The sequence below is a fragment of the Phaseolus vulgaris genome, chromosome 4, assembly GCF_051622355.1.
Source record: "Phaseolus vulgaris cultivar YP4 chromosome 4, ASM5162235v1, whole genome shotgun sequence".
In the NCBI taxonomy this organism is placed as follows: domain Eukaryota; kingdom Viridiplantae; phylum Streptophyta; class Magnoliopsida; order Fabales; family Fabaceae; genus Phaseolus; species Phaseolus vulgaris.
The window spans coordinates 47,177,450-47,201,129 of NC_143501.1; the positions used below are offsets into that span (position 1 = coordinate 47,177,450).

The 23,680-nt window shown below is 29.1% G+C and overlaps 3 protein-coding genes across 9 annotated transcripts; 2 read left to right on the forward strand and 1 right to left on the reverse strand.

The window, feature by feature from the left end:
* Nucleotides 1-365: 365 nt before the first annotated feature.
* LOC137837904 (transcription repressor KAN1) lies at nucleotides 366-9,533 on the forward strand. Of its 6 annotated transcripts, none has more exons than XR_016520318.1 (7): nucleotides 497-1,400; nucleotides 1,485-1,787; nucleotides 1,953-2,029; nucleotides 2,603-2,648; nucleotides 3,009-3,076; nucleotides 8,948-9,032; nucleotides 9,165-9,533. XR_016520318.1 is itself a non-coding variant. In XM_068647082.2 (7 exons), the coding sequence occupies exons 1-7, from the start codon at nucleotides 1,052-1,054 to the stop codon at nucleotides 9,261-9,263; spliced, it is 1,095 nt and encodes a 364-aa protein (XP_068503183.1). In that variant the 5' UTR covers nucleotides 577-1,051; the 3' UTR covers nucleotides 9,264-9,533. The 6 variants fall into 6 exon arrangements, 4 of the variants coding, with proteins under 4 accessions (XP_068503182.1, XP_090157218.1, XP_090157219.1 ...); XM_068647082.2 differs by having other exon boundaries at nucleotides 577-1,400; nucleotides 2,941-3,076; XR_016520317.1 differs by having other exon boundaries at nucleotides 366-1,787.
* Nucleotides 9,534-12,874: 3,341 nt separating this feature from the next.
* Nucleotides 12,875-16,962, reverse strand: LOC137837905 (annexin D5). The gene is made up of 6 exons (XM_068647083.2): nucleotides 16,664-16,962; nucleotides 15,874-16,019; nucleotides 15,152-15,373; nucleotides 14,382-14,597; nucleotides 14,206-14,295; nucleotides 12,875-13,339 (listed from the first exon to the last, which is right to left on the reverse strand). Exons 1-6 carry the CDS (start codon nucleotides 16,737-16,739, stop codon nucleotides 13,136-13,138), a joined length of 954 nt encoding a protein of 317 aa, XP_068503184.1. The 5' UTR covers nucleotides 16,740-16,962; the 3' UTR covers nucleotides 12,875-13,135.
* A 2,839-nt stretch (nucleotides 16,963-19,801) lies between these two features.
* On the forward strand, nucleotides 19,802-23,269 carry LOC137837906 (transcription termination factor MTERF5, chloroplastic). 2 transcript variants are annotated; one of them, XM_068647084.2, is made up of 4 exons: nucleotides 19,802-19,993; nucleotides 21,166-21,215; nucleotides 21,309-21,515; nucleotides 21,597-23,269. In XM_068647084.2, exons 1-4 carry the CDS (start codon nucleotides 19,920-19,922, stop codon nucleotides 22,679-22,681), a joined length of 1,416 nt encoding a protein of 471 aa, XP_068503185.1. In that variant the 5' UTR covers nucleotides 19,802-19,919; the 3' UTR covers nucleotides 22,682-23,269. The 2 variants fall into 2 exon arrangements, with proteins under 2 accessions (XP_068503185.1, XP_090157220.1); XM_090301094.1 differs by lacking the exon at nucleotides 19,802-19,993 and adding an exon at nucleotides 20,009-20,195.
* The last annotated feature ends 411 nt before the right edge of the window (nucleotides 23,270-23,680 follow it).

Consider the following 23,680-nt stretch of genomic DNA (forward strand, 5'->3'; position numbering starts at 1 on the left):
CATGTATCAAATTAAAAAAAAAACACTATAAATTAAAATCTCATACTTATTTAATATATTATTTGTAGCAGAAATTAACTAGAGTTTTAGGGGATGAAGATCCTGAGATAGAAGTAGCAGCAGAATGAACAGTGAAATCCCTCTTTGATTACTCTCTTTAGTGTTTAATATATTTCACTCTCTCCTCTTTGGAGAAAGAAAAATCAAACACAGCAAAACTTGTCCCAACTTTGCAGTTTTCGCGTGTATTGACTACTTAGAAAAGAAAAGAAAAGCAGAGTTAATTAAATAGAAAAGAAAAAAGAATGAAAGGAATTGTTGGAGTGTCACTTTCCTATATAAACTCTCAACTCAAGTTAGCCAGCAAAAAACACTCTCATCTCTCTCTTTCTTTCCCATTCCTTTTACATTTTTTGTTTATATTATATGCACCACTACACATCTTTCTCCCCCTCTCTCTCTCTCTATATCCATAGTTTTGTGTACCTGAGAAAGTGTCTTCTCTTTCAAACACATATTTCATCACTTTGCACCTCTTCAATTGATCACCTCAACTGTTTAATATTCTAGCTTCTTTTTTTTTTTTTTTTTTCTAGCTTCTGGGGTTCTCTTCTCATAACATAATCAAATTTCAATCTATAGTGGAAGAATAAACATATACCTTCCCTCAAAACTATATGTTTATACTTGTTTAGTCTTTATTACTTATAAATCTTTCTTCTGTTTGTTTCTTTTATTCTGATTGGTGTCTTGTTTCTTTGGTTTGTCTTGTTTCGTCTTAGTTTGTTTGTGGTTGTGGTTTTTGGCAGGATTAGTGTTCAGTAATCGATAGGGAGGTGTTGTGTTGTAACGTCGTCTTAGGCTTTATTTTATATGAGTTGGATCCTATAAAGTGTTTCTTATGTATACTTGTTGATAAAAGAAACAAAACCTTCACTCAAATTCTGAATTCTACTTAGGTTTGAGTGTGTTTTTGGTTTTGTTTTTGTTCCCTTTCATTTCAGTGTTGTTGTAGCACACTATATGCCATAGATTGAAATCATTTGAAAAAATGCCCCAGAATAAGATTTTCCGAGAGCAATCATCGAATCAGATTCCTGATCTTTCCCTTCACATTAGCCTCCCAAACAGTGCTCCTTCTTCAATTTGCAGTGGAGGGGATTCACCCTTTGATACATGGCCACAACAAGCAGATGATGACGATGCTGAAGGCTTCAAATCCCACAGTGATGGTTCAATCAAAGACACACAACTGTCCTTAGCCAACTCTACAAGTGCTGTCACTGCTGCTGCTCCCTCTGAGGCTGAAACCACCTGGAGGAAGAGAAACCTTGTCGGACTCAGCCATCATCGGGTTTCCGAGGCTCAAATAAGGCTCATCAATGGAATCCCTCTCTACAGTAACCTTTCTAACAACAGTGCTACAGTTCCCTCAATAGATAGAAGCCCCACCAACAAGTTTTCCTTTTCTTCTCTATATGCAGTTCCACACCCTCCTTGTTCTGCCAATTCGGCTCCTAACTATAGTTATAATGGTGCTGTTGGGGGTGTAGCAGGAGAACCCATCTCAAGGCCCCAACAGTTTCAGTACTTTGATTACCCTCAGCAGCAGTTTGGGAACAGTACAAATTTTGGAGCTTCTGAATTCCCTAATGGATTTGTGAGGTCAAGAATGTTGCCAAGGCAACAAAGTAATAAGAGGAACATGAGGGCTCCAAGAATGCGTTGGACCAGCTCTCTTCACAATCGCTTTGTTCATGCTGTTCAACTTCTTGGTGGCCATGAAAGTGAATCTCTCTTCTCTTCCCTTTTGCATATGAGTTCTGTAGTGTGTTTGAAGACTCATTAACAATAACAAAATCATGTTTTAAGTGAACAAAAGCAACAACTATTAGCTTCTTATTTGTCTAGGTTTTACAGTGTTTTGAAGTGTTGTATTTGTTGGATGATAGGGGCTACTCCTAAGTCAGTTTTGGAACTAATGGATGTGAAAGATCTAACACTAGCTCATGTCAAGAGCCATTTGCAGGTATATATGACTTACACACCTTACCCTCATTTCTTATCCTCTCCTTCCATGTAAAACAAAATCACAGGAAAAAAACCTTTCTATATTTCTCTTTCTTTCCCTCTGTGTGTGTGTGTTTTGTTGCGCCTCTGTGGACTAGGGTAGTGTGTAGACTTTGTCCAAGGTCTATCCATGGGGCCGCACAGGAACCGAGGCATGCAGTGAATGAATGAATGATGAACAGTGGAAGTTGTTGTTTGATGCAAGAGGAACATGACAAGTTCTACTTTTCATGAGAGAGAAAGAGAAAGAGAAAGCAGGAAAAGTAGCCATCATTTCTCAATAATAGAAGCAATTACTTACCTTACCAAACATCAACCTCGTGGTTATTAAACAAACAAACCCACAAAAAGAAGCATCTCATTTCATTATTTTCTTCCCTTTTTTATTCTCCTTCAAAATCTTCTTCACACACACTTCAGATTTCCCATCTATCATTGCTCTTTTTCTTTTTTAATACATATATATATATATATATAAGTCCATTTCTGTGTATTATATTAATCTTCTTGTCTTTTTTTCTTGTTACTGCAGATGTATCGAACTGTTAAGAACACTGACAAACCTGCAGCTTCTTCAGGTAATTCATATATAATGAATCACCTTCGCCGCTTGTAATATTTTACCTAATGCAATATATACTAATTAATTCCTTGATTTCTGCTCCAAATGTTTTAGCTCAATGTTTTCAATTCCTATGGAGATTCCCCAACACCCCTTTATGACTCAGACCCTCTTAATCTATATCCATTAACTAATATGTATGAATATTTTAAAAGCTATATAAAGGAAAAAGATTAATTATTGACTTGCATATATATGTCTATAATGGTATGATTTTTGAATTATATTTACATAATGCAATAAAACAGATGGGGATGAGGATTTCATGTCCCTAACAGTCCCAAATAATCAAAATAAGAATTTTTTACCCAATCAGAGAGGAGCCTCCATGGATTGTGACATGGGCTACACTTCCAGCAATCTATGGGCTAATTCTTCTACCAGGTAACCTCTTTCTCTTTCTCTGATATGTGTATGTGTGAAAATGTTTGGGAATAATGTGTTAGTGCTGTCAGTATCTATCTGCATGGGTGCATGATTGGATTTTCACTGTCTATGCAAGTCTACATATGTATTTAAGTTTTGAGTTTAATAATTGAAGTTTGGGAAAATCTGAAATCCAATGTACACCCTTTTGTCAAACTGAAAAAAGTGCTTCTCTCTGACAACTTTTGCTTTTCATTTATTTTCTCCACTTCTGCTCTCTTTTCTCTCTTTCTGAAGATCAAAGTAGCGATTCCTCATTTGGTTCATACCCCTTTTTGATACAATGTCATTCAGCCTCTTTAAATGTGTAGAAAGCAAAGTTTTCTGAAACTAGACGAAATTTAGTGGTTATGTGCAACGAAAGTATACATGGAGGAGCTATTCTCCACTGTTCTATATGCACCTTTTATGGTTTAACATTCTACTTTTAGAACAGCATATTTGTATGCTCTATATTGACTTATGCAGTTTCTTTCTCCCTTTCCCATCTCTTAATGGATTCACTAACTAACATTACTTCACAACACTATACCGTTATCCAATTAGGCTTTACTTCTGTTCCATTTTGTTTCTTTTCCTGTGGTCGTACATTTGTTATTTTAGCTTTATCAAACACTGATGCTTGGTACTAGTTTCTAACTCAAAATTTGAGTCAACTAATACGACAAAAAGGGCTAAGAACTTAGGTGTGGCAAACTCCTATGAGTACTAATCACAGAAAAGACATTTCTACTGAGAATTGCAATAGTCTATGGAAGTGAAAGTATACAATTCTGAAAAAGTTGTCATTCACTAATACAACATAATAATCCTTTAATATTTCTCTTATCACAAAAAAAAATAATATATACATAAAAATCACTTCAAGGATGATCCAACCTATATAAAAAAACTGAGACGAATTTACAATACAACACTTTCTAATCAACTAATCGTATCAGCAAGAAACAATATATACATAAGAATCACTTCAAAAATGATCTAACTCATTAGAAAACCTGAGAAGACCTTACAACACAACACCTTCTAATCAACTAATCAAAACTAGCCTGCCGAAAACATAATTCCTTTACTAAAAATGGCTAAGATTTCAGACACAGAAAATCAAGCAGAACTTAACAAAATATATGGTTTATGACATTCCCAAAAGAGTAAGCTATTCTGCATAATATACAACTTAGTTTGTATGAGATCACATCACATCAAATCATATATATATATATATATATATATATATATATATATATATAGCTTTCCTAAGTCGTGAAAATGGTGGTCAAGAATTGAGTTGGATTCTGATGAGCTTTAGCTCTGATGCAAAATTTTCTCGGTCCTCACGTTTGTACAGCAAAAAAGTTCCTTCAAATCAGAAAGTTAGACAGTGAGGTTGATTTTTTTTTGTTTCTCTTCTCATATTTAGAAGAGAAGTGCTGCTACAACGATTTATTTAATACAATTTTTATCATTTTTCTTTGTAATTCCTTAAGTTTCATGAGCCCTATGAAATAACTTAAGCCTGTTTCTTTGTTTGTAAGTATCTGAAAAAAAATAATAGATAAAATTTATTTTACAGTGAAAATATACTAGCAAAATCATATATCAAATTACACAAGCTCTTAAGAAACACTATAAGTACAATATTTTCGATTTTCCATACTTTTTTTAAATGTTGTAATTGAGAAAAAAAGATAAAATTATATATATATATATATAATTTTCTCTGATTTATTTTATCAGCAATTTTTTCTCTGAATAAAACTGTATTATAGTAGTAAAATAATATGTTAAAAAATATGCATTGTGGTATCTCAAGTTCAAAGATGATTTAACAGATAACTCATGCATCTTTAAATTCATATTAGACCAAATACATTATTGATTTAGTGTAATTAAATAAAAAATATTAATATGAAAGGAAAAAAAAATGAATCTTAATTGTATAAGTATTCTAGGTGATTAATTAGGATTATTTTATATATTAATCTTGATGATTCATTTAAGATTGAAATATCACTTTTATATTCTAATTTTAATGTTTGTGTAATTTTTATATGACTGAAGCAAATAATTAAATTCATCTAATTAAAATTTAAAAGAAGATTCAAGTTTAAAATATAAAATCATATGATGACTTTTAAAAATAAGTTGAGTCAATTCAACCAATTTCTTAAATCCAAATCCAACCTAACTATATAGATTAAGTAATGATTGTTTTATAGAAAGAAAGAAAAAGTAATGATTGGACAAAGAATCAAACTAAATCGATATTCCATAAAAGTTTGAATTATGTTAAACATAGTTAAGTTATTATTAATGTAAAATTAAAAACAAATGATGTTTTATGGCATGTATTTCGAAACAAATATATCGATGAAAAAAATATTGTAAGCAACATGTCATATTAAGTATATTATTAATATAATTAAAATAAATTAAATATTATATAGTATTATAATATTGGTCAAACTACCCTGAAATGCAAGTCAAACCCACCTGATAAGTTACAAGCCTAGAAAGTTAGGACAACCCTAGCAATATATTGTAATAGGATTAATTTGAATTGAGATTTTGAATTTTTTTTTTTAATTGTAAATTTAATTTCTCATTTTAGAGAGTAAGACTCTATTTGTTTTTCTTATGGAGATTATAAATAAACTTTTAATTAACTGTGAAAGAATGAAAAAAACACAGTGAAAAGCTTTCAAAAAAGACATCATTCTTCTGTTTTGCTAATTTATTAGAAAGGAAATAACAATGAAAAATCAGCTCGAGCTAGCTGTTTGTTTGATAGTCCTTTCCTTTCTTTTTAAATGAAACAAAATATAAAAGAAAATAAATTGATATTTTCTAAAATTTGCAAAAAAACAAAAACTTTCAATCAAGTAATATAATTATTAAATAAAAATTAAAACAAATAGTTTCAGTCAGTTGAGTATAAAAACTAAATTTATAGTATCAAAATTGTAAAGAATTGAAGATATATTTAATAATATTTATATATTTACTACTATAGCCTTTTTTTTAATAAACTTAGATTTTGAATTTGCAACATTTTCTTACTCACGTTGAATAAAATTTTCATAATGACCTTTTTATATTATGAAAAAACTCGCAAAATGTGAAAATTTATAAATAATTAACTTTGATTACACACAATAATAAACTTACATCACATTAACTTAACTTTAATGATGTGTAAAAACAAACTTAACCTTAAATTAAATTAAAAATTATATATAAACTTTGAATAATTGGGTCCTTCCCAACATGTAAATTCAAGTAATTGATTTAGTGGATACAATGGAATCATTATGACAATTTATAAAGGAGAAAAATGTGTTCAAACTTCTTATTATTCAGGATAAGTAAGTGTATGTTGAATTGGTGTTTTATCCTCGAAAAAGTTCCCCTTGAAAAAAAAAAGCACAAGGGTTTGTTTTTGAAGAGTTTTGATCTTTTTCTAATTAGAATATGATTTCATAAAGAATTATATTCTTAACAAAGGTATTCCTAGATATTTCTTACCAATATTTGACATTTTTATACATTTTAAAAATTTGTTTCTAAGATATTTTTTTATATTTTAAATTATTATTAATTTTCTCCCCCTGTCTATCACCGGTTCATAAACCTTAAAATACACATTATATTTTTTTCAATCTTAGGTTTTCTTGATTCTTATATAAAGTTGAGACAATCCTAAAATGTTCCTTTTCAATTTATTTATTTATTATTAATAAAAGAATTTATATTTTTTTCAACCCTTTTTGCATATTAGAACTTTTGTTGATACTCAACTATATTTTGTGTTTTCCATCAAATTAATCTAGTTAACAATAAACTTACGCCTCAAATATGATTCCATTTTCAAATTCAAAACCAAAGTTTTAGTTAAAACCATAATTATCAAACTACTTATATCAACAGCATTAGGTTTAGGTTGTTTAACCTATTTTAAAGAATATATAAAACTAATTTAAAGCACCTAAATGAGAGTTAATGGAGGATATGTTCTTGAATAAAAAAACTAACACTGACTCACAAATACACGCATATGTTCTTGACTTCCTTTTAAAACCTAGATTCCAATTATTTGGTCTTTTTGCATGATTCCTTGTCCTTTTTCCTGATTTTTTCTTACCTTTTTCCTGATAAATTATGTGCAACAGAACTTTTATCTTGTATATATAGCACAATGGAATACATATTCAATCTATGTATGACATAAAATGTTGTAATGCAAGATCAAAAAATAAAGTTTTAAGTGAATAAATGTCCTCATTATTCCAAAAGGTCTTAAAACTTTATAATATAATTAATTTTCTTGTAGAAATAACTGCATATGGCTTAAATGTAAAGCATAGTCCTTTCTCTGATCAAGTATGAATGAAATAAATGCCCATTGACCATCACAAGTTTTTTTTAATGTACCTATATTGTTCTAATATCAGTAAACCTAAAATTACAAAACCCTACTTATAATATTTATCCAGATGAAGAATATTAAATAAAAATTAATTTTAAAGATAAAATATAATTAATTTTTATATTAATTAAATTAAATATTGTTTTAAATTTTTTAAAAATATTGATATTTAAAGAAGTTTTTATTGTTGATAAAAAGTTTCTAAATTAATATTTAATTAGCTAGTTAAGTTTTATAACTATGTAACTAGTTTTTGAAAGCTTTAAATGCAGAAAAAGTTTGAGATCAAGAGTCAAATATACATGTTGGGACATTTTGTAACATGTGGAAACAATATCTTTGTAATGTCTGTACTGTTTGCATTATATTAATTCAAATCAGATCTTATAAATGAAAGCATCTAAAGTATTTTTCTTATACAAAGCAAACGCTCCCTATATTCTATCTTGAAAAGTTAATAAAGAAGGTATAGTAGAGAAGAATTAAAGCTAATTCACAGTAGATAAGAACTGAGGTGTATACAGATTTCCATACACATGTTCAAATGTTGGTAATGATTTCATGATCGTAATTAATTCAGCTCTTTTATACAAGATTTGTACAACATTTTTTTTATTACAATCATCATGAAAGATATAGAAAAGGTAGAGTGAGAGATTAGATCATATTGCAGGAGAAATGGAGAATGAAGATATAAAATATTGTCAAACTCATAACAAGAGATTCTTATATCTGTCTTTTCAACTTATAAGAACAACATTGTACATATGTCTCACTCTTGCATCATTGTTTCTCCTTTCCTGAATTCCCAGAAAATTCTACTTCTCCTTTTGTCTGTTTTATCCAAGTGTGTATTTTTACATAATGATAACTACTTAGTTTCTTACTAGTGACCCATTCAAGTATGAGTGTTTATCTTTCTACTTTTTATTTTCCTTGCAACATATTGAATGAGTGTTTATTTTTGTACTTTTTATTTTCCTTACAACATATGTATATATAGAGTTATGAAGGTATGCATTCAATTTAAAATTACTATTCAATTTAAAATTACTATTCAATTTAAAATTACTATACGATGATGGGATTGATCCTTGATCTTACTGTTGTATTAATTGGTAGTGTTGAGATAAATAGTAAGCAAATCTTTTAGAATTTTGTTTTAGTAAGAGGAAATATGTTTTTGTATATTTTGTGTCTGAGAGTTTGACTACCTTAAAATTGTTTGTTTAATTTATTATTGCTGATAAAAAAATTATATATAGAACTCACAATAACAGTGTTAACTAACCAAAACAATAATTTGTCTCAAACAAAGAATAGGTCATGATTAATATATTTGTGTGTGTCACATTAAACTTTTCACATCCCCTCAAAACTTTGTTCCTTGAAATGACTCACAGTAGAGGAGCACGGATACAAGCTAGTTCCCTTGATTTGGATAAGCTTAGTCACCAAGAAATCCTATCATCTCAGCATAATTCTGAGGTTTGTGAGTTAATATTCACATCAATGATATCAGATAGATAAGAATACATAGTCTGAGTTTATATTTTTATCAGCAAAAAGAGTGTATTATATTGCCTGAGTGAGTTTATGAAAATGAATTACTTTGTGCAGGGAAACAACTACACACAAACAAGAAGCTTCAAGGATCAAAATCCAAGCTTGGAGTTCAGCTTAGGGAGATCAACTTGGCACAACAATGAACATGCCTGATTTTAATTGGTTTACATGATCACTTTAATTACTAGCCAAAATAGAAAAGATTAATGCACAGGTATATAAATTAATTAATATATAGGCAGTGCTTTTTTCAAGGCAAAGATGTGTAATGCACTTTCCACAAATCTAAAGCATCTCTGTATATTCTTTTTGGGCCAAAGCTTATTAGGTTGTGTTAGTCATTATATAAATGTTATTATAGTTAAAAGTAAAAGTTGAAGCAAAAGAAGAATCAGATGTATAATAAGGCCTTTGTTCCCTCTTTTTTCTTTCTTTTTTCCCCTCCTTTTTCCTTCCTTTTCCCTAGGTTCTTACAGATTTGTCCATGCACAGCTTTGTTTAGGCTCATTTTGATTCTTGTGTGTGATCAGTTGTGTGAAAGCTTGATGTAGCTGTTATCTGTCATTAGTATATAGTTTTGTTCCTAGATTTTTATCCTTGACTTGTGCACAAGGGATATCACATCAAAGTTAAGAAAAAAACAGTGATGAGTGTGAAAGATTTGAAGAATATATTAGTGAGTTTCCTTTGATGTGCATGTAAAATCACATCTTTTGGCAAATCCTGAAAAAAGGGTGTTTGTGCTTGAAAAATTCCAGATACATGGGCTATGATTGGAAGATATCCACGTTACTTGATACTGTGATCTGCATGTTTGTGTTGTGATTGTGGCTTGCATTGTGCCCCACTTATAGACTCCTTTTAGTTGATATGATATTCCACTCACTTGATGCTCTCATGAAAAAGCCACTTGCAACAGCTGTAACCTTAAGTGAAGCATATTCAAATAAACTATATATATATATATATATATGTATTGATTTTTGCTGTAATAACTATTAATCAGATAGATAATAGATGTACTGAAACTACAGTAAAAAATCTAAAATAGCAGTTGTTTTTCACTTTTTTTCACCTTTTATATACCAGTGAAAGAGATCACTATAAACAAAACTAAAATGTAATGTATTTATAGAAAAAGCATGGTTGTTTCTATATAAAAAAAAAAGAAGATATTTAGGGTTAGTGAAGAAAGAGGTGGTGTAGCAGAGGGCATGTTGATGAAGATAACAGTTACATGATTGCATGATGAGAGCATTAATTGGAGCAGAATATGAATGTCTGCATTATTGTTTTGGCATGGAAGATAAGATGTGAAAGGGACTGATAGCCATAACTGCACATTGATCTACCACTGTAGGGCAAATAAATCATTGAAAATCACTTATCAGGAGACATTTCAGTAGTTCAATTGGTCCACACTTAATTAAATGCCCTTTGCCCTAGTTTCACCAAAATCTATTTATTTCATCATCTTTATTTTATACTTATAAATTATTCTTCAATAATAAATATATATTCTCCTTTGGCACAACTATATTTCATCCCTTAATTTTCTATTTTATTCTTCATCCACTGCAATATCATGAAATAGAAATCAATTTTTAGAGCTAAAATAATTAGTTACAATAGTAACTAAATTAGAGACCATTTTAAAAACTAAAACAAAAATTGATTTCTAAATTAGTTTCTATTATTGTTAAATAGTTTCTAAATTGGTATCTAATTAGCTACCAAGGTTTTAGAGACCAAATTTAGAAACTAAATAATTGATAGTTAAAACCTTAGTTGCTAATTAGATATCAATTTAGAAACTATTTAACAATAATAGAAACTAATTTAAAAACTAATTTTTGTTTTAGTTTCTAAAGTGGTCTCTAATTTAGTTATTATTGCAACTAATTATTTTGGTTTCTAAAAATTAGTTTCTATTTGATTTTTCTTGTAGTGACCTTATATTTTTGGGAAAAAAACTGTGTATATATAAAGGATAAAGAAAGGGTGTAGAGATAGTCCAAACTAAAATGTTTTAAACACAAATAATTTAGCATCAATGTTAATGCAAGTTTTATGTTAATTGATATTTAGAGTACTGATAATTTATCATTATAACAAAAATGATTAAATAATAATTACATTTAGAGAAAATAATAATAAATTATTATATTAATTAAATTAAATATTTTTTATAAAATAAAAAATATTAAGATTTAAAATATTTTTTATTATTAATAAAATTTTATAAAATATTTTTTAAAATATACTTATTATGATTAGTTACTAAAATTTTAACTACTAGTTATAATAATAATTATTATTATTATAAGAAGACAAATATTTGAAATTTCTAATTATTTTAAATTTATTAATCAATTATTTTTCACAGTCGAATTATCCATTATCCATATTTTTTTATGTAAAATTATGATTTATATTAATTAATTATTTAAATTATAATATAGATGGTTATCATACTTAAAATTCAATAAACTTATCATCATACTACTAAAACAAATCATTAAATAGAAATCAATTTTTAAGACAAAAAATAATTAACTGCTATATTAACAAAATTAAATACTATTTTAGAGACTAAAAAAATTATTAGTATCTAAATTAGTTTCTATTATTGATAAATAATTTCTAAATTAGTATCTAATTAAATACTAAGATTTGAAATATCAACTTTAGAATCTAAATAGTTGATACCTAAAATTTAGGTAGTTAATTAGATACTAATTTAAAATCTTTTTATCAATAAAAAATTAATTTAAATATCAATAATTTTTTTTAATTTCTAAAATAGTACCTAATTTAGTTATTCTAGAAATTGATAATTTTTTTTATCTAAAATTAATTTTTATTTAATAATATTATAATATGCACGTTAAACTTGAAACTGCAATGGATGAAACAATTAAAAATATTAGTTATGTGTGAGTAGTTGAAAGATGGCAATGTAATTAATATTTTTTTAGTATATTTATAGCATACACTAATTTTTTTTTTCTTGATATATGGTAATATTTAGAAGTGTTATGCATCACAAACAAAATGGACCACCTTCTTGGAATTAGTACATTGAGAAAACCCAAATTAAATATGCACATTTTTATACTTTTATATAACAATTGTGTCATTCTTATATAACATTTTTATACTTTTATAAATCAAGATTAAATTTAAGTCATATCTACGTGAGAACACTGCCATTAAAAGTTTTGATATAAAAATAAGGACTCAAAAATAACCATATCATTTTGTGATTTTTAAGTTTTTTACAACTGCTATTATAAGGGTATTTTAGTGTTTTGCTATTAGTATGGGTGTGGCTAGTAATTCTAGGGGTGCAGGAGGCCAAGGCACAGCAAGCTCCCATATCAAATATCACGGTTTCAGCTTTCTACTGAAAATTATATATTGAATTTACAAAATAATAAAGTTGTAGTTTTCAGATTGTTCAAATACTTGTTTTTTCTTATAAAATATATACTCTTATATTTTTTTATTTTTAAGTTTTTTACAACTGCTATATTTCTTTTATGTATTTATTTTCTCTCTTTTGTCCTTTCTATATAATTATGAAGTTTAATTTAAATACATCAGCATAAAGAACTTTCCTATGTAAAAAAATTATGAATTTTTATATAACCACTTCAAAGATAATGCTTAATATAGTTTCGGATGGTATACAAGATTTCATACTTAGTAGCAATGTCTGAAAATTAAACTTTCATTTACAATAAAAATGATAGTTTGAACACTTAACTGAAGAACCTAGCCTTTATATTATATTTAATACACAACAATTCTTCATCAATGCATTAGGTTGAAATTAATACTCTCTAAATCCTAGTACAAGTGTTCAACAACAACAAACCCTTATTCTACAAGGATTTTCAGTCAGTCAAAAAACCTTATTTTCAGTTTAGAGTTTAGGATTTAGAATTATAAACTACAACAAACCAATATTAAATCATCAGAGGGTGAATTTATTCCACATGAAACACCATTGGACATCTTGGCTAGATATTAGGGCCTAAAAGTGAGAGAAGAAAAGCCCTGTAGTGACCAGATGTTTCTGAGTGAACTTCATCGTTAAGAGTCTTCCTGTGTTTCTTTGAATATTCAGCTTTGATATACTGCATATCAACCTCTGTCCTTGTCACAATGACTCTTATGAGTGTGGAATCATTAGTCCCAAAACCTTTCATTGCCTTGTGCAAAACCTGCATGGTGATCACACATTTTAAAAAGTTCCCTATTTGAAGAATCAATTCCAACAATGCTGGCTCAAGGCATCATGATGAATATATATAGATAACAAATCACTACAAGCAAGCACTCAGTTATGTATATTCCTAATTACATGGTAATGCAGTATACAGCCAATGACCAAAAGTGTTGTAAGAATCCAAATGACTTAGCCAATACAATCTGCTTATTCTAAATGTTTGACAAAACTGGCTCTGGAAAATCTAAGGGCGTGTTTGATTTCTTTTCTCAAAAACTGCTTTGAGTTTTTAAAATGCAACCAAACAAGGTTGTTCAGACTGCTGGCGCAGAGTGGTGGAAGGCACAATTTGAGTGAAACTGAGAGAGGTTGAACAACATGAAAATTATTGGAGATTTGATACGGACATTTCATAGTATAGAAGTAAGTGCATACGTATCAATTAGAGAGTTTTGTAAAGTTGAGTTTTAATACAGACAAAATGAAAAGAAACATCATTAAGTTGTTTGTATTTTATGGTTTAAGACATTTGCTTTGGAAACACTTTTCAAATCTTGATAGATTTTGGATGAGAAATTGGCTGCTGAGTAATTTGAAATTGTTTCGTGAAAAGGTTTTTATATCAGAAAAGTAAGAAGGAAATCAAACAGGTACAGACCATAAAGCTGTCAGAACAATTTCCTGCCTTGTAACAACACAAACACAGTTTAGTTTAAACAGGCAAATACTTTTTCAGCATCCTTGTCAATTTAATTCTCTCAATAAACCTAGCATAAGTATCTTCTGTTAGTCAATGAACAAAAAATTGTTGAAATAGCATTGCAAGAAGCAATTATCAAAAGCTGAAATGCAGAGGAATACCTTAGCAAAATACTTTCCTGGATGAATGGCACATTGGATTATTGTCAGAAGTGCATGTTCAAACGGCCCAGATGTTTCCTTCTTTATTGCCTGATAAATTCAGATTGAACAAGCACTGTAAAAATATCTCAAGAAAGAGTAAAATTAATTGAAGAAATTACAAGTTCTGAAGATACCTTCTTCAGGGAGTGACCATACATGTCATGGTAATAGGCACTAACAGTAGCCAAATGTGCAGCACTCCGTTCACTGAATATGTGGATAAAGGTCTTTTCATCAGTTCCAAGTTTCTTCTCCCCTGCTTTGTACAGAGCCTTTGCATCCTTCTGAGCAATTTCTCTATTAACCTCAGGGCCTTCAGGACGAGGTGTGCTTATATATGCAAGCAACAGCTGAAGCAAGTTTCATACATAAAACTAATCAATAACAGTAGTTGTACTCTTCTAATAACTTGAAAGGAACTCATAGAAGTGAACATGAAAGCAAACTACTTTTTCATAGCTATTTTTCTCAAAACCCTCTAGGTAGCCTAACTTATGGGTTGAAGTGTCATTAAAGGTACCATTTTTCTGCAGAAAAGAGGAAGTTGATCTTAACAAAGGCCAAGAAGACTACTACTAGTAGTACCCCTTTTTGCAGGTACAATCCCCATTGGTGTTTCAGGTCCATACATAAACTAATTTAGAGAAATTTTTTGTCATAACTCAATCTTACAGACCGGCTTATAAGCCAACTCGTGCGTGATAATATATATTTATGAATGGTCTGATACTATATTAAGAAATGAATTTTAAACTTAATTCAATCTTACAAAACTGATTTATAAAGTAAGTTTACACCCACTTATATACTATAAAATACTTTTATCTGTAATCGATGTAGAATCTATAACATAAATCACAATATCACATGTTAGTTTCATAAATGTTACCAATAGAAACCTCACCTTCTGATGATCACTCCCGGGGCTGGTGGTTGCTTGAATATCATTCTCAAGATAAACACCAAACAATGAATGGTAGATCTGTTTTAAATATTGCAGCTGAGATGGAGTCCGTGAACATATAACTTCAGTAGCACCTATATTGTCTCGGATCTCTATTAGAGACTTCCTAATGATTGCTGCATCACGTCCTGCAGGGTCCTTCAACCACATCAGAACTGCAGTCTGAAAAACAGAAGAAATAAATATATAAGACAAAACAAAAGTGTTGAACATTTCATCCACTATTCTAAATTTCAAGATACATATGATTTAGTTTTCTATACAAATGTCTTCCTACTAAATGAATAGTGTGACCACACAATAAGTATAACCTATCTATATGTCTATTTTTGTCTCTGCTCCTTCATCTTATTTTTATAGATTCTGTTCGGTTTCATGAGTTTAAAACGTTTTACTCAGTTCATTAAAGTTTGTTTACAGCACTAACTCCAGCTTAATGGCAGGTGATAAATTGTGATAAATGTCATGTAAAATAGAGGTTTGTTTGCCACATTCTATGTTTCTCTAATTCTCATGATGGTACCATTTATTTTTCTCAAATGATGATATTACACTTTTTGGATAAAGAATATACATTTTTTCTCTGTTATATTATTAGTTGAACCATCTTTTCCACATGCTTTCCTTGTCCATTTTTTAATCAAATTACTAGTAATTAGTACCTCTAAATTTCCACTAAGCTCTGAAGCTAAACGTTTGGAAAGTTCCTCAGAGTACATTGTTTTGTACTCTTGTTGAATGTAGGCACGCTGTGTAGCATCACGATGAGCAAGAATATTGATAACAGCACTGGTATCACAACCCATTCCTGTGAAAACAGACAATTAGAAAGAAATTGAAAGAGCAATATGAATAGACACTTCACAAACAATCTATACGTCAGAAAGAAACATTCAAGGTACATTTACATGCAAAAGAAAATTGAGATGAAAATAGTCTTAAAAGTCAAGCAAGAATCAGCATAACACAAAAGAAAACAACAACACTGGCAATCAGGGTCTGTTTCCAAATTTCAAATTAAAAGGAAGCATCCAAAAAGGTTAATACTTGGAGATTATATTAAATTTGACACTGACATGAACTCAAACATTTTGTTCTAGATATAGCTGTTGGAAATCTCATATTGATTAGAAATTAGAACATTTCATAGTATATAGGTGGAGCAAATCTTATCTTATAAGTTAATTTTACGAGGTTGTTGAATTATGTTTAAAGTTCACTTCTTAATATGTATCAGACCCATTTCGAAACTATCTTAACATTGTTTGTAGTCTCAGTCACCAAACCGTTATATATAGTCTCACTCAAGAGTTTAAGATTAATTTGACTTAAATTACAATAATAGCATCTTCCTGAAAGGGAAGTTTCAAGCAGAAACTACCTAATTAAAGGTCAGAATTCTAAGGTATGTTTAAAGCATAAACAACAATTTTGAAGAGAGAAAAAGGGTACCCTTAAAAGCACGGTAAAGTTGCACTGCATCATCTCTAGGGGAAGGAGGAACTGGGGGCACAGTCAAGGTAGCCATGTTAATTCCTGTAAGAAACTCAGAAGAGAAGTTGGAATAGAGAAAAGTTTTGGAGAAGATAAGAAGGATGAATGATTGAATAAAACGTGTTCTTCTTGGCCCACTACCATTAAAAAAACATTAATTTCATCTTTCTTTGCAGTATCCGTACCCCAACCACTTTGTTGAATGAAAGAAAGAAACATGTCGTGTGTCTCCACATTTTGAAAAAAACCAAACCATTACAATAAAGTTTCGTTGGCTTCTTTTGACGGAGTAAACGATTTGACTTCAAAGTCTTCTCTTTTTTTCAAAACTTTAAAAAGAAGGAGAAATTCTTTTTACACCAAAATGATGCAATCTTTCTCAAAATTTACTAAATGCACAAAACAAAATTTAATTATCTTGATTAAAAAGTGGATTTAAGTCTAACTCAATCTCATAAAACTGCTTACTTAATATCCTAATTTATAGTTAATATGAGATCTCCAACAATGTTTCTAGTAAATATCTAGTAAATATGAGAAATATATGTCCGATAAGTCCAACAAACTTCTGTTATGATAATCTTTAAATTACTCTGATATCATGTTAAGAAATGAACTTTAAACCTAACTCAACCTTATAAAATCGACTTATAAGGTGAAGTTATAAATATCATAATCTTTAATCGGTGTAAGATTTCCAACAATGTTTATGTTAAGTTGGGTTTGAGTTTAATTAAAGGTGAAAGTTATGAGAGTTGTTAACGATTTTGATGTAAATGTAAATATATAGAACTTGTACATGTAAAACACTATGGTGACAAAAAATTATAAAAGTCCTTTATGGATGACAACTTTAGTTGTATAATTTTGTATTTTCTCATTATTTAAGAATTTAAGAATAAAAAATGTAATAAATAAATTTAAATATTTATATAAAAATAATATGTAAATTTAAATATTTAATATAATTAACAAAAAATTGTAAGAAATAATTATTTGATTAATTTAAAAATTAATAAAATGTTGTTTATTTTATTTGTACAATTAATGAAAAATGAAATTGGCACAAAAGTTATCTACCAAATTATTTAATAGAGTTCTATAATTTTAAAAAATTGCACAGAAAAATTTAATTGAGTTCTATAATTTTTAAAAATTGCAGAGAAAAATTGTTTGAAAATGACATAATACTAAAATATTATTTTTAATTATTTAAGTAATTTTTTATTAATATATATATATATATATGTAGAAATTTTTAAGATTTGTTTAGAAATTATTTAATAATAAAATATTTTTTATTAAATGTTAATATGTGTCAAAAAGTATCTTATTATTAAATAATTTCTAAAATAAACAAATCTTAAAAATTCCTGCATATATATTAATAATAAATTAATTAAATAATTAAAAATAATAATTTAGTATAATATGTAATTTGTCAAACAATTTTGTATTGCAATTTTTAAAAATTACTGAACTCAATGAAATAGTTTGGTAGATTTTTTTATGCTAGCTTTATTTTTCATTGACTTTACAAATAAAAAAACAACAATTTTAATTATATTTAACAACTCAATCCTTAAATTTATATATTATTTTTATATAAATATTTAAATTTATATGTTATTTTCTTATTTTTAAAAATTCTTAAATAATCATAAAACAAAAAATAAAACAAAAGTCGTGCATGTAAAAAATAATTTCAATGTAAAAATTATATAACTAAATTCATCTCTTTTCACCTCTTTTACGACTTTCACCTTAATTACATTTGTACTTAGATTGTGCCACTTTTTTCGTGTTACATCCTAAAATCATGTTTTTTTTATTATAATCTAAATTTAAAAATGTTTGAGAATCATAAGTTGTGTTCTTTAAGCACGTTGGTTTAAAGTTGGCTTACCTTAAACACAACTTTATCACGAAAATATAAATAATTTTTTTTATACATTCTAATAAATTTTGAAAAATTTACACCTCAAACACAATTTTATAAAAAGAATATAATTAAAAAAAGTTTTTATCCATTGTAATTAATAAATTTTGAACAAATTTAGACCATTTTAATGCAAAAGTCTTTATATTTTCTTATATAATAGAAAAAAAGAAGAAAAAATAAACAAAATAATTAAGGTGATGGAAAAATACATTAAAAAGAAGTTCAATCCTAATCTTCAATGTCCACCTTATCATGCATGACCAATAAATTTTGATGCACTATAAAATCATCTTATAAATTAAATTTTAAATTTAATTAAATTTTATAAAATTAGTTTACAAATTAAAATCTACTTAATTTTATATTATAGTTTGATTATATTTATAGTTAAGGTAAAAAATTCACCTTATAACCGATGGTAATTTGTATTTATTCATAAGTGTTATAAAATTTGAATTTTGGTGATTATACTTTCAATATGGAATAAAAGAGAATACCTAGTGATTATATTTTATTGTTACGTTTTATGAGATATTGTTATTGTTAAGCATAAATGTTCAAGGATTTATAATATGAAATGGATTCTTTAATGATTAACTTCCCATTAAAATGTAATATGATGAATCAATTTTTCACTAAGTTGTGCATTTTTAACTTAATTACTACATATTTAAATATTTAAAATTATATATAAAAATTAAACATTCTAAGTTAGAAAGTAAATTTAAAGATTTAAAATTTATGGAAGTGTATATAATTTTGAAAAGTAAAATATATCTTTTACATCTACCACCCACCGTAAAATCATTAAATAGAAACTAATTTTAAATATAATTTTAGATTAAAAAAATAATTGATATTTAAATTTATTTCTATTATTAATAAATAGTTTCAAAATGATAGTTATATATAAATAGTATCTATCACTTATTTAGATTTTAAAATTATTATATAAAATCTTAGATATCTAAATTTAGTGTGATATCATATGTTCTTATATCTTAATCTCCTATACCACTGATTGTATAAATTTTAAACTAATAAGAAAATTGATTCCCTTATTAAACTTAATTAAGTAAAATAAAAATTGTAAAACATAAAAAACCAAATTATTTTTACTAAATACATAATAAAGACCAAAAGATAAACTTATTTGCAACATCTATGGAACCTTATCTCCCATGATTGTGTCCGTTGTCTGCAGTCCACGCAGTGATACAATAATGAAAAAAAACATTTTTTTTTCACAGAAACTAACTCAAGCCTAAGAAGATGAAGACTTTCTCCTTAATTCAACTACCCCACCATTTTTTGTGTGCAAGATTCTTCTCTTACACAACCACGAGGTACCCTTTTTCCTCACTCTTTTCATGCACTTCACATTCTCTAGGAATTTCCCTGCATGCCCAGTATCAATTTTTTTCTTCATGTTGCTTTTTTTCTGTCAAATTCAAAGCTCCACGAGAGAGGATCAAGAGGGAGGAGAGGAAATTCAGGGGAATGAGCTTGTGGGGTGTTTTTGCCTTTGTGTATGTTAAATGGTAGAAGGTGGGGTATCTGCGTCTATGGAAACCGTTTGCCAGAAGCCAAAATAAGAATTCTAAATACATGTATAATAAATTTTTTTGTATGAAGTTATTCACTAGTTTGATTTCTTAAGCTAAAATGAAGAGTAATGTTATACCCTCTCTTACAATTCCTCTTTCAAATATTCCTCATACTTTATAAGAAAGTGTTAAATGAAAGAAAAAAAGGTATTTCATACCTTAGAAACACAAAAAACAGAGTAGATTATATTGATATTTCTTATGGTTTCTTCAAAATTCACAGTATATTCCTGTCTTTTTAACTTTTGAGTAGACTGTTTACATGGATGCAAGATGCAATGTGTTTGTTTCTTGAGTATCAGAGAGAGTCTCTCAGTGTAATGTATTTGAAACAGTTAATGGGTTCAATGTGGGAGAAAAAAAAAGTAATGGTGTATCGTGTGAATTTTTAAAAAGAACAAAGGGAGTAGCAATGTAGTTTGCTCTAAAAAGCATTATATATTTTAATAAGAATTTTCCTGTGAAATATTTTTAAAATAACTTAGATGTAGAGTCACTTTTATTAGCTCAGATAAGCTCTTTGAAATGGCCTTAGGTTCAAAGAGCTTGTTCATATTGTAGATGACTTATCTTATGACATTATCACTGAGTGTGTTTAAGAGAACTTAGAGTAACTTATGAGATGCTCATATGCCTTGTTCAGTAAGTTCTCTATTCTTTATTTGATTATAAAAACAGCTTAAACATAAACACTATACAGTAGGAACTTATTCAGTAGGCGCTTAGTTAAGTTGTTTACCCAAACTCACCATAAATAGCCTTGGAACCCCAATAAATTCTTGCTTTTCTGTGTCTTACTGTCTATTAGTAGATGCATGCAAGGATTTTCATTCTCTTGTATATGTTTTTTATGTTTTTTCCTCTTTATGAAATTACATGAACATTTTTTTCACTTATGAATATTTTATCAGGACTCAACTTTCTTTTCCTGCAAAGGTCTTCATTTGCCAGGCAAAATCAGGTTAGAATTTTCGTTTGTTTTTAGATTATGGGCATGAGGTTTATGTAACATCCAAATAAGCATAGCCCATTCATGGTGGTGCTCTTTCCTCAGGCATAGATGGGTCATTGAATTTAAAAGTGGTGTCTCCCACTCTGTTAGTAGCAGAAAAGGAAGAAGCCAAGGCTGTATTGACCTTGTTCTTGAAGAAACAAGGTTCGAGCAATGCGGTTGCTGCTAGAACTATCAACAAGTCAGATCTTTTTATTGATCACCTTGTCTCAAAGCTTCATTCTAAACACAAGTCTTGGTATCTTGCAGGTTCTGTCACAACAATTACTCTATTTCTTAATTTTCTTCTGTGTTGAATACTGCTAATCATAGTTTTATTGACACAAACAGGAAGAGAGCTTACAACTTTGGAGATCAGGGATGCTCTTATCCCTTATCTGGAATCTCTTTTTGAAGAGCATGGTGACACTCTGGTGGATGTAGTGGAAAACTATCCAAATCCACCCGTTAAGGACAAATCAGAAGTGCTAGTTTCTCCTTCTAGTCCAGTGTTAGACTCCAAAAAGCTTAAAGCTGTGTCACTAGTGAGTGAGACAGACCCAGATGGTGGCAATCTGCGCCCTCATATTGTCTATCTCATAGAACTTGGTATGGATATTGAGCAGATTCGTAGTATAACACACCGATTCCCAGCTTTTGCCTACTATAGCTTGGAGGGTAAAATTAAGCCAGTGGTTGAGTTTTTTCTTGAACTTGGAGTGCCAAGAGAGCACATTCCCACTATCCTCAGTAAAAGGCCTCAATTATGTGGTATCAGTTTATCTGAAAATCTTAAACCCACCATGAAGTTCTTAGAATCATTGGGTGTTGATGAGAAGCAATGGCCAAAGCTGATCTATCGCTTCCCGGCCCTGCTAACTTATAGCAGGCAGAAAGTGATGGAAAGCATAGATTTCCTTCATGAATTGGGCCTCTCTGAAGAGAATATAGGGAAGATTTTAACTCGTTGCCCCAATATCGTTAGTTACAGTGTAGAGGACAATCTCCGACCCACAGCTAAGTACTTCCGTTCTTTGGGGGCTGATGTTGGCATTCTTCTATTCAGATGCCCACAAAATTTTGGTCTTAGCATTGAGGCCAACCTAAAACCTATAACAGCATTTTTCTTGGAGAGGGGATACACTTTGGAAGAAATTGGGACCATGATTTCAAGATATGGAGCCTTGTATACTTTCAGCTTGACTGAAAATTTGATTCCAAAATGGGATTTCTTTTTGACCACAGGATACCCAAAATCTGAGCTGGTTAAGTTCCCTCAGTATTTTGGATACAGTTTAGAGAAAAGGATTAAACCTAGATTTTCAATTATGGAGAAATCTGGAGTAAGGTTACTTCTGAATCAGGTTCTTTCTCTGTCAAGCAGCAACTTTGACAAGGCCTTGAAAAAGAAAATGAAAAAAATGCAAGATGGTTAAGATTTTAGTTACCAGCAAAGTTGCTCAATCCATCAGATAAAGAAAATTGAGACTTTCAGGCAATGTTACATGTTAGAAGCTGCTGAACTTCACGATTCTTTGTTTTTGGAGGGATCAATGAAGTCAAAAGTGTTGCAGTTATACTGGGACATGATTAGTCAATAGTTAGCTCCTGAAACCAAAATTATGTCTCATCTTACTGGGCAATTACTCTGGTAACATCCATATCTGAAACCTTTCTTGGACGCCACAGGTGCTAATATTTGTTATTGTTAGATGTCCCATGAAACTAGTACTGTCTAGAAGGTGAGAAGTGCTGCAGCAATTAGTTCTCGACAAAACCACTGATAAATTCAATTAATTAAAGTTGTGTATCCTTGCAGTTTGGCACTGCAGCAATCGAGTGGTTCAAATGTTTCTCTGTTTATAGTTGTGTAAGGGTGGATTTTTCATTAGAGTTTGGTTTATAGCAGATCATTTCCATGAATAGCCGTTTGATTGGTTAAGTTATTGGAAATATATCGATTTACAGTACCCTATGGATTGGTCTCATAGCAAATTAATGAATAATTTTCTCATTTGTTCGAAGTTATAGTCATGATGACTCAAATCTTAGTGATTCCAATTTATCTCCAAAGCTGGTTGCAAAGGGGTGTTGAATAATTCAAATGGAGCAAAACGCCTAATGTTGAGAACCTAAGCAATTGGAATAATGGGATGAAACACATTGATTTAACTTGAGTCATGGTTTGCTTTTTATGGTCAGAAAGTGCCTTTGTGCATTCAAGTATTTGAAATTGTTTTTTTTACTTTCTCACCCCTTTTTAGTAATGATTTTCCTTGATAATATTTGTGTGTGTATATATACAAGTAGATGTAAATCTAAGGACTTACATCAAATCTTAATAGTTAATTTTAGCAAATCTAATAGTTCAGATAATTTTACTTAAAGTGAGTCATTTAAATGAATTGATATAAATCATTAGATTTGGACAAATT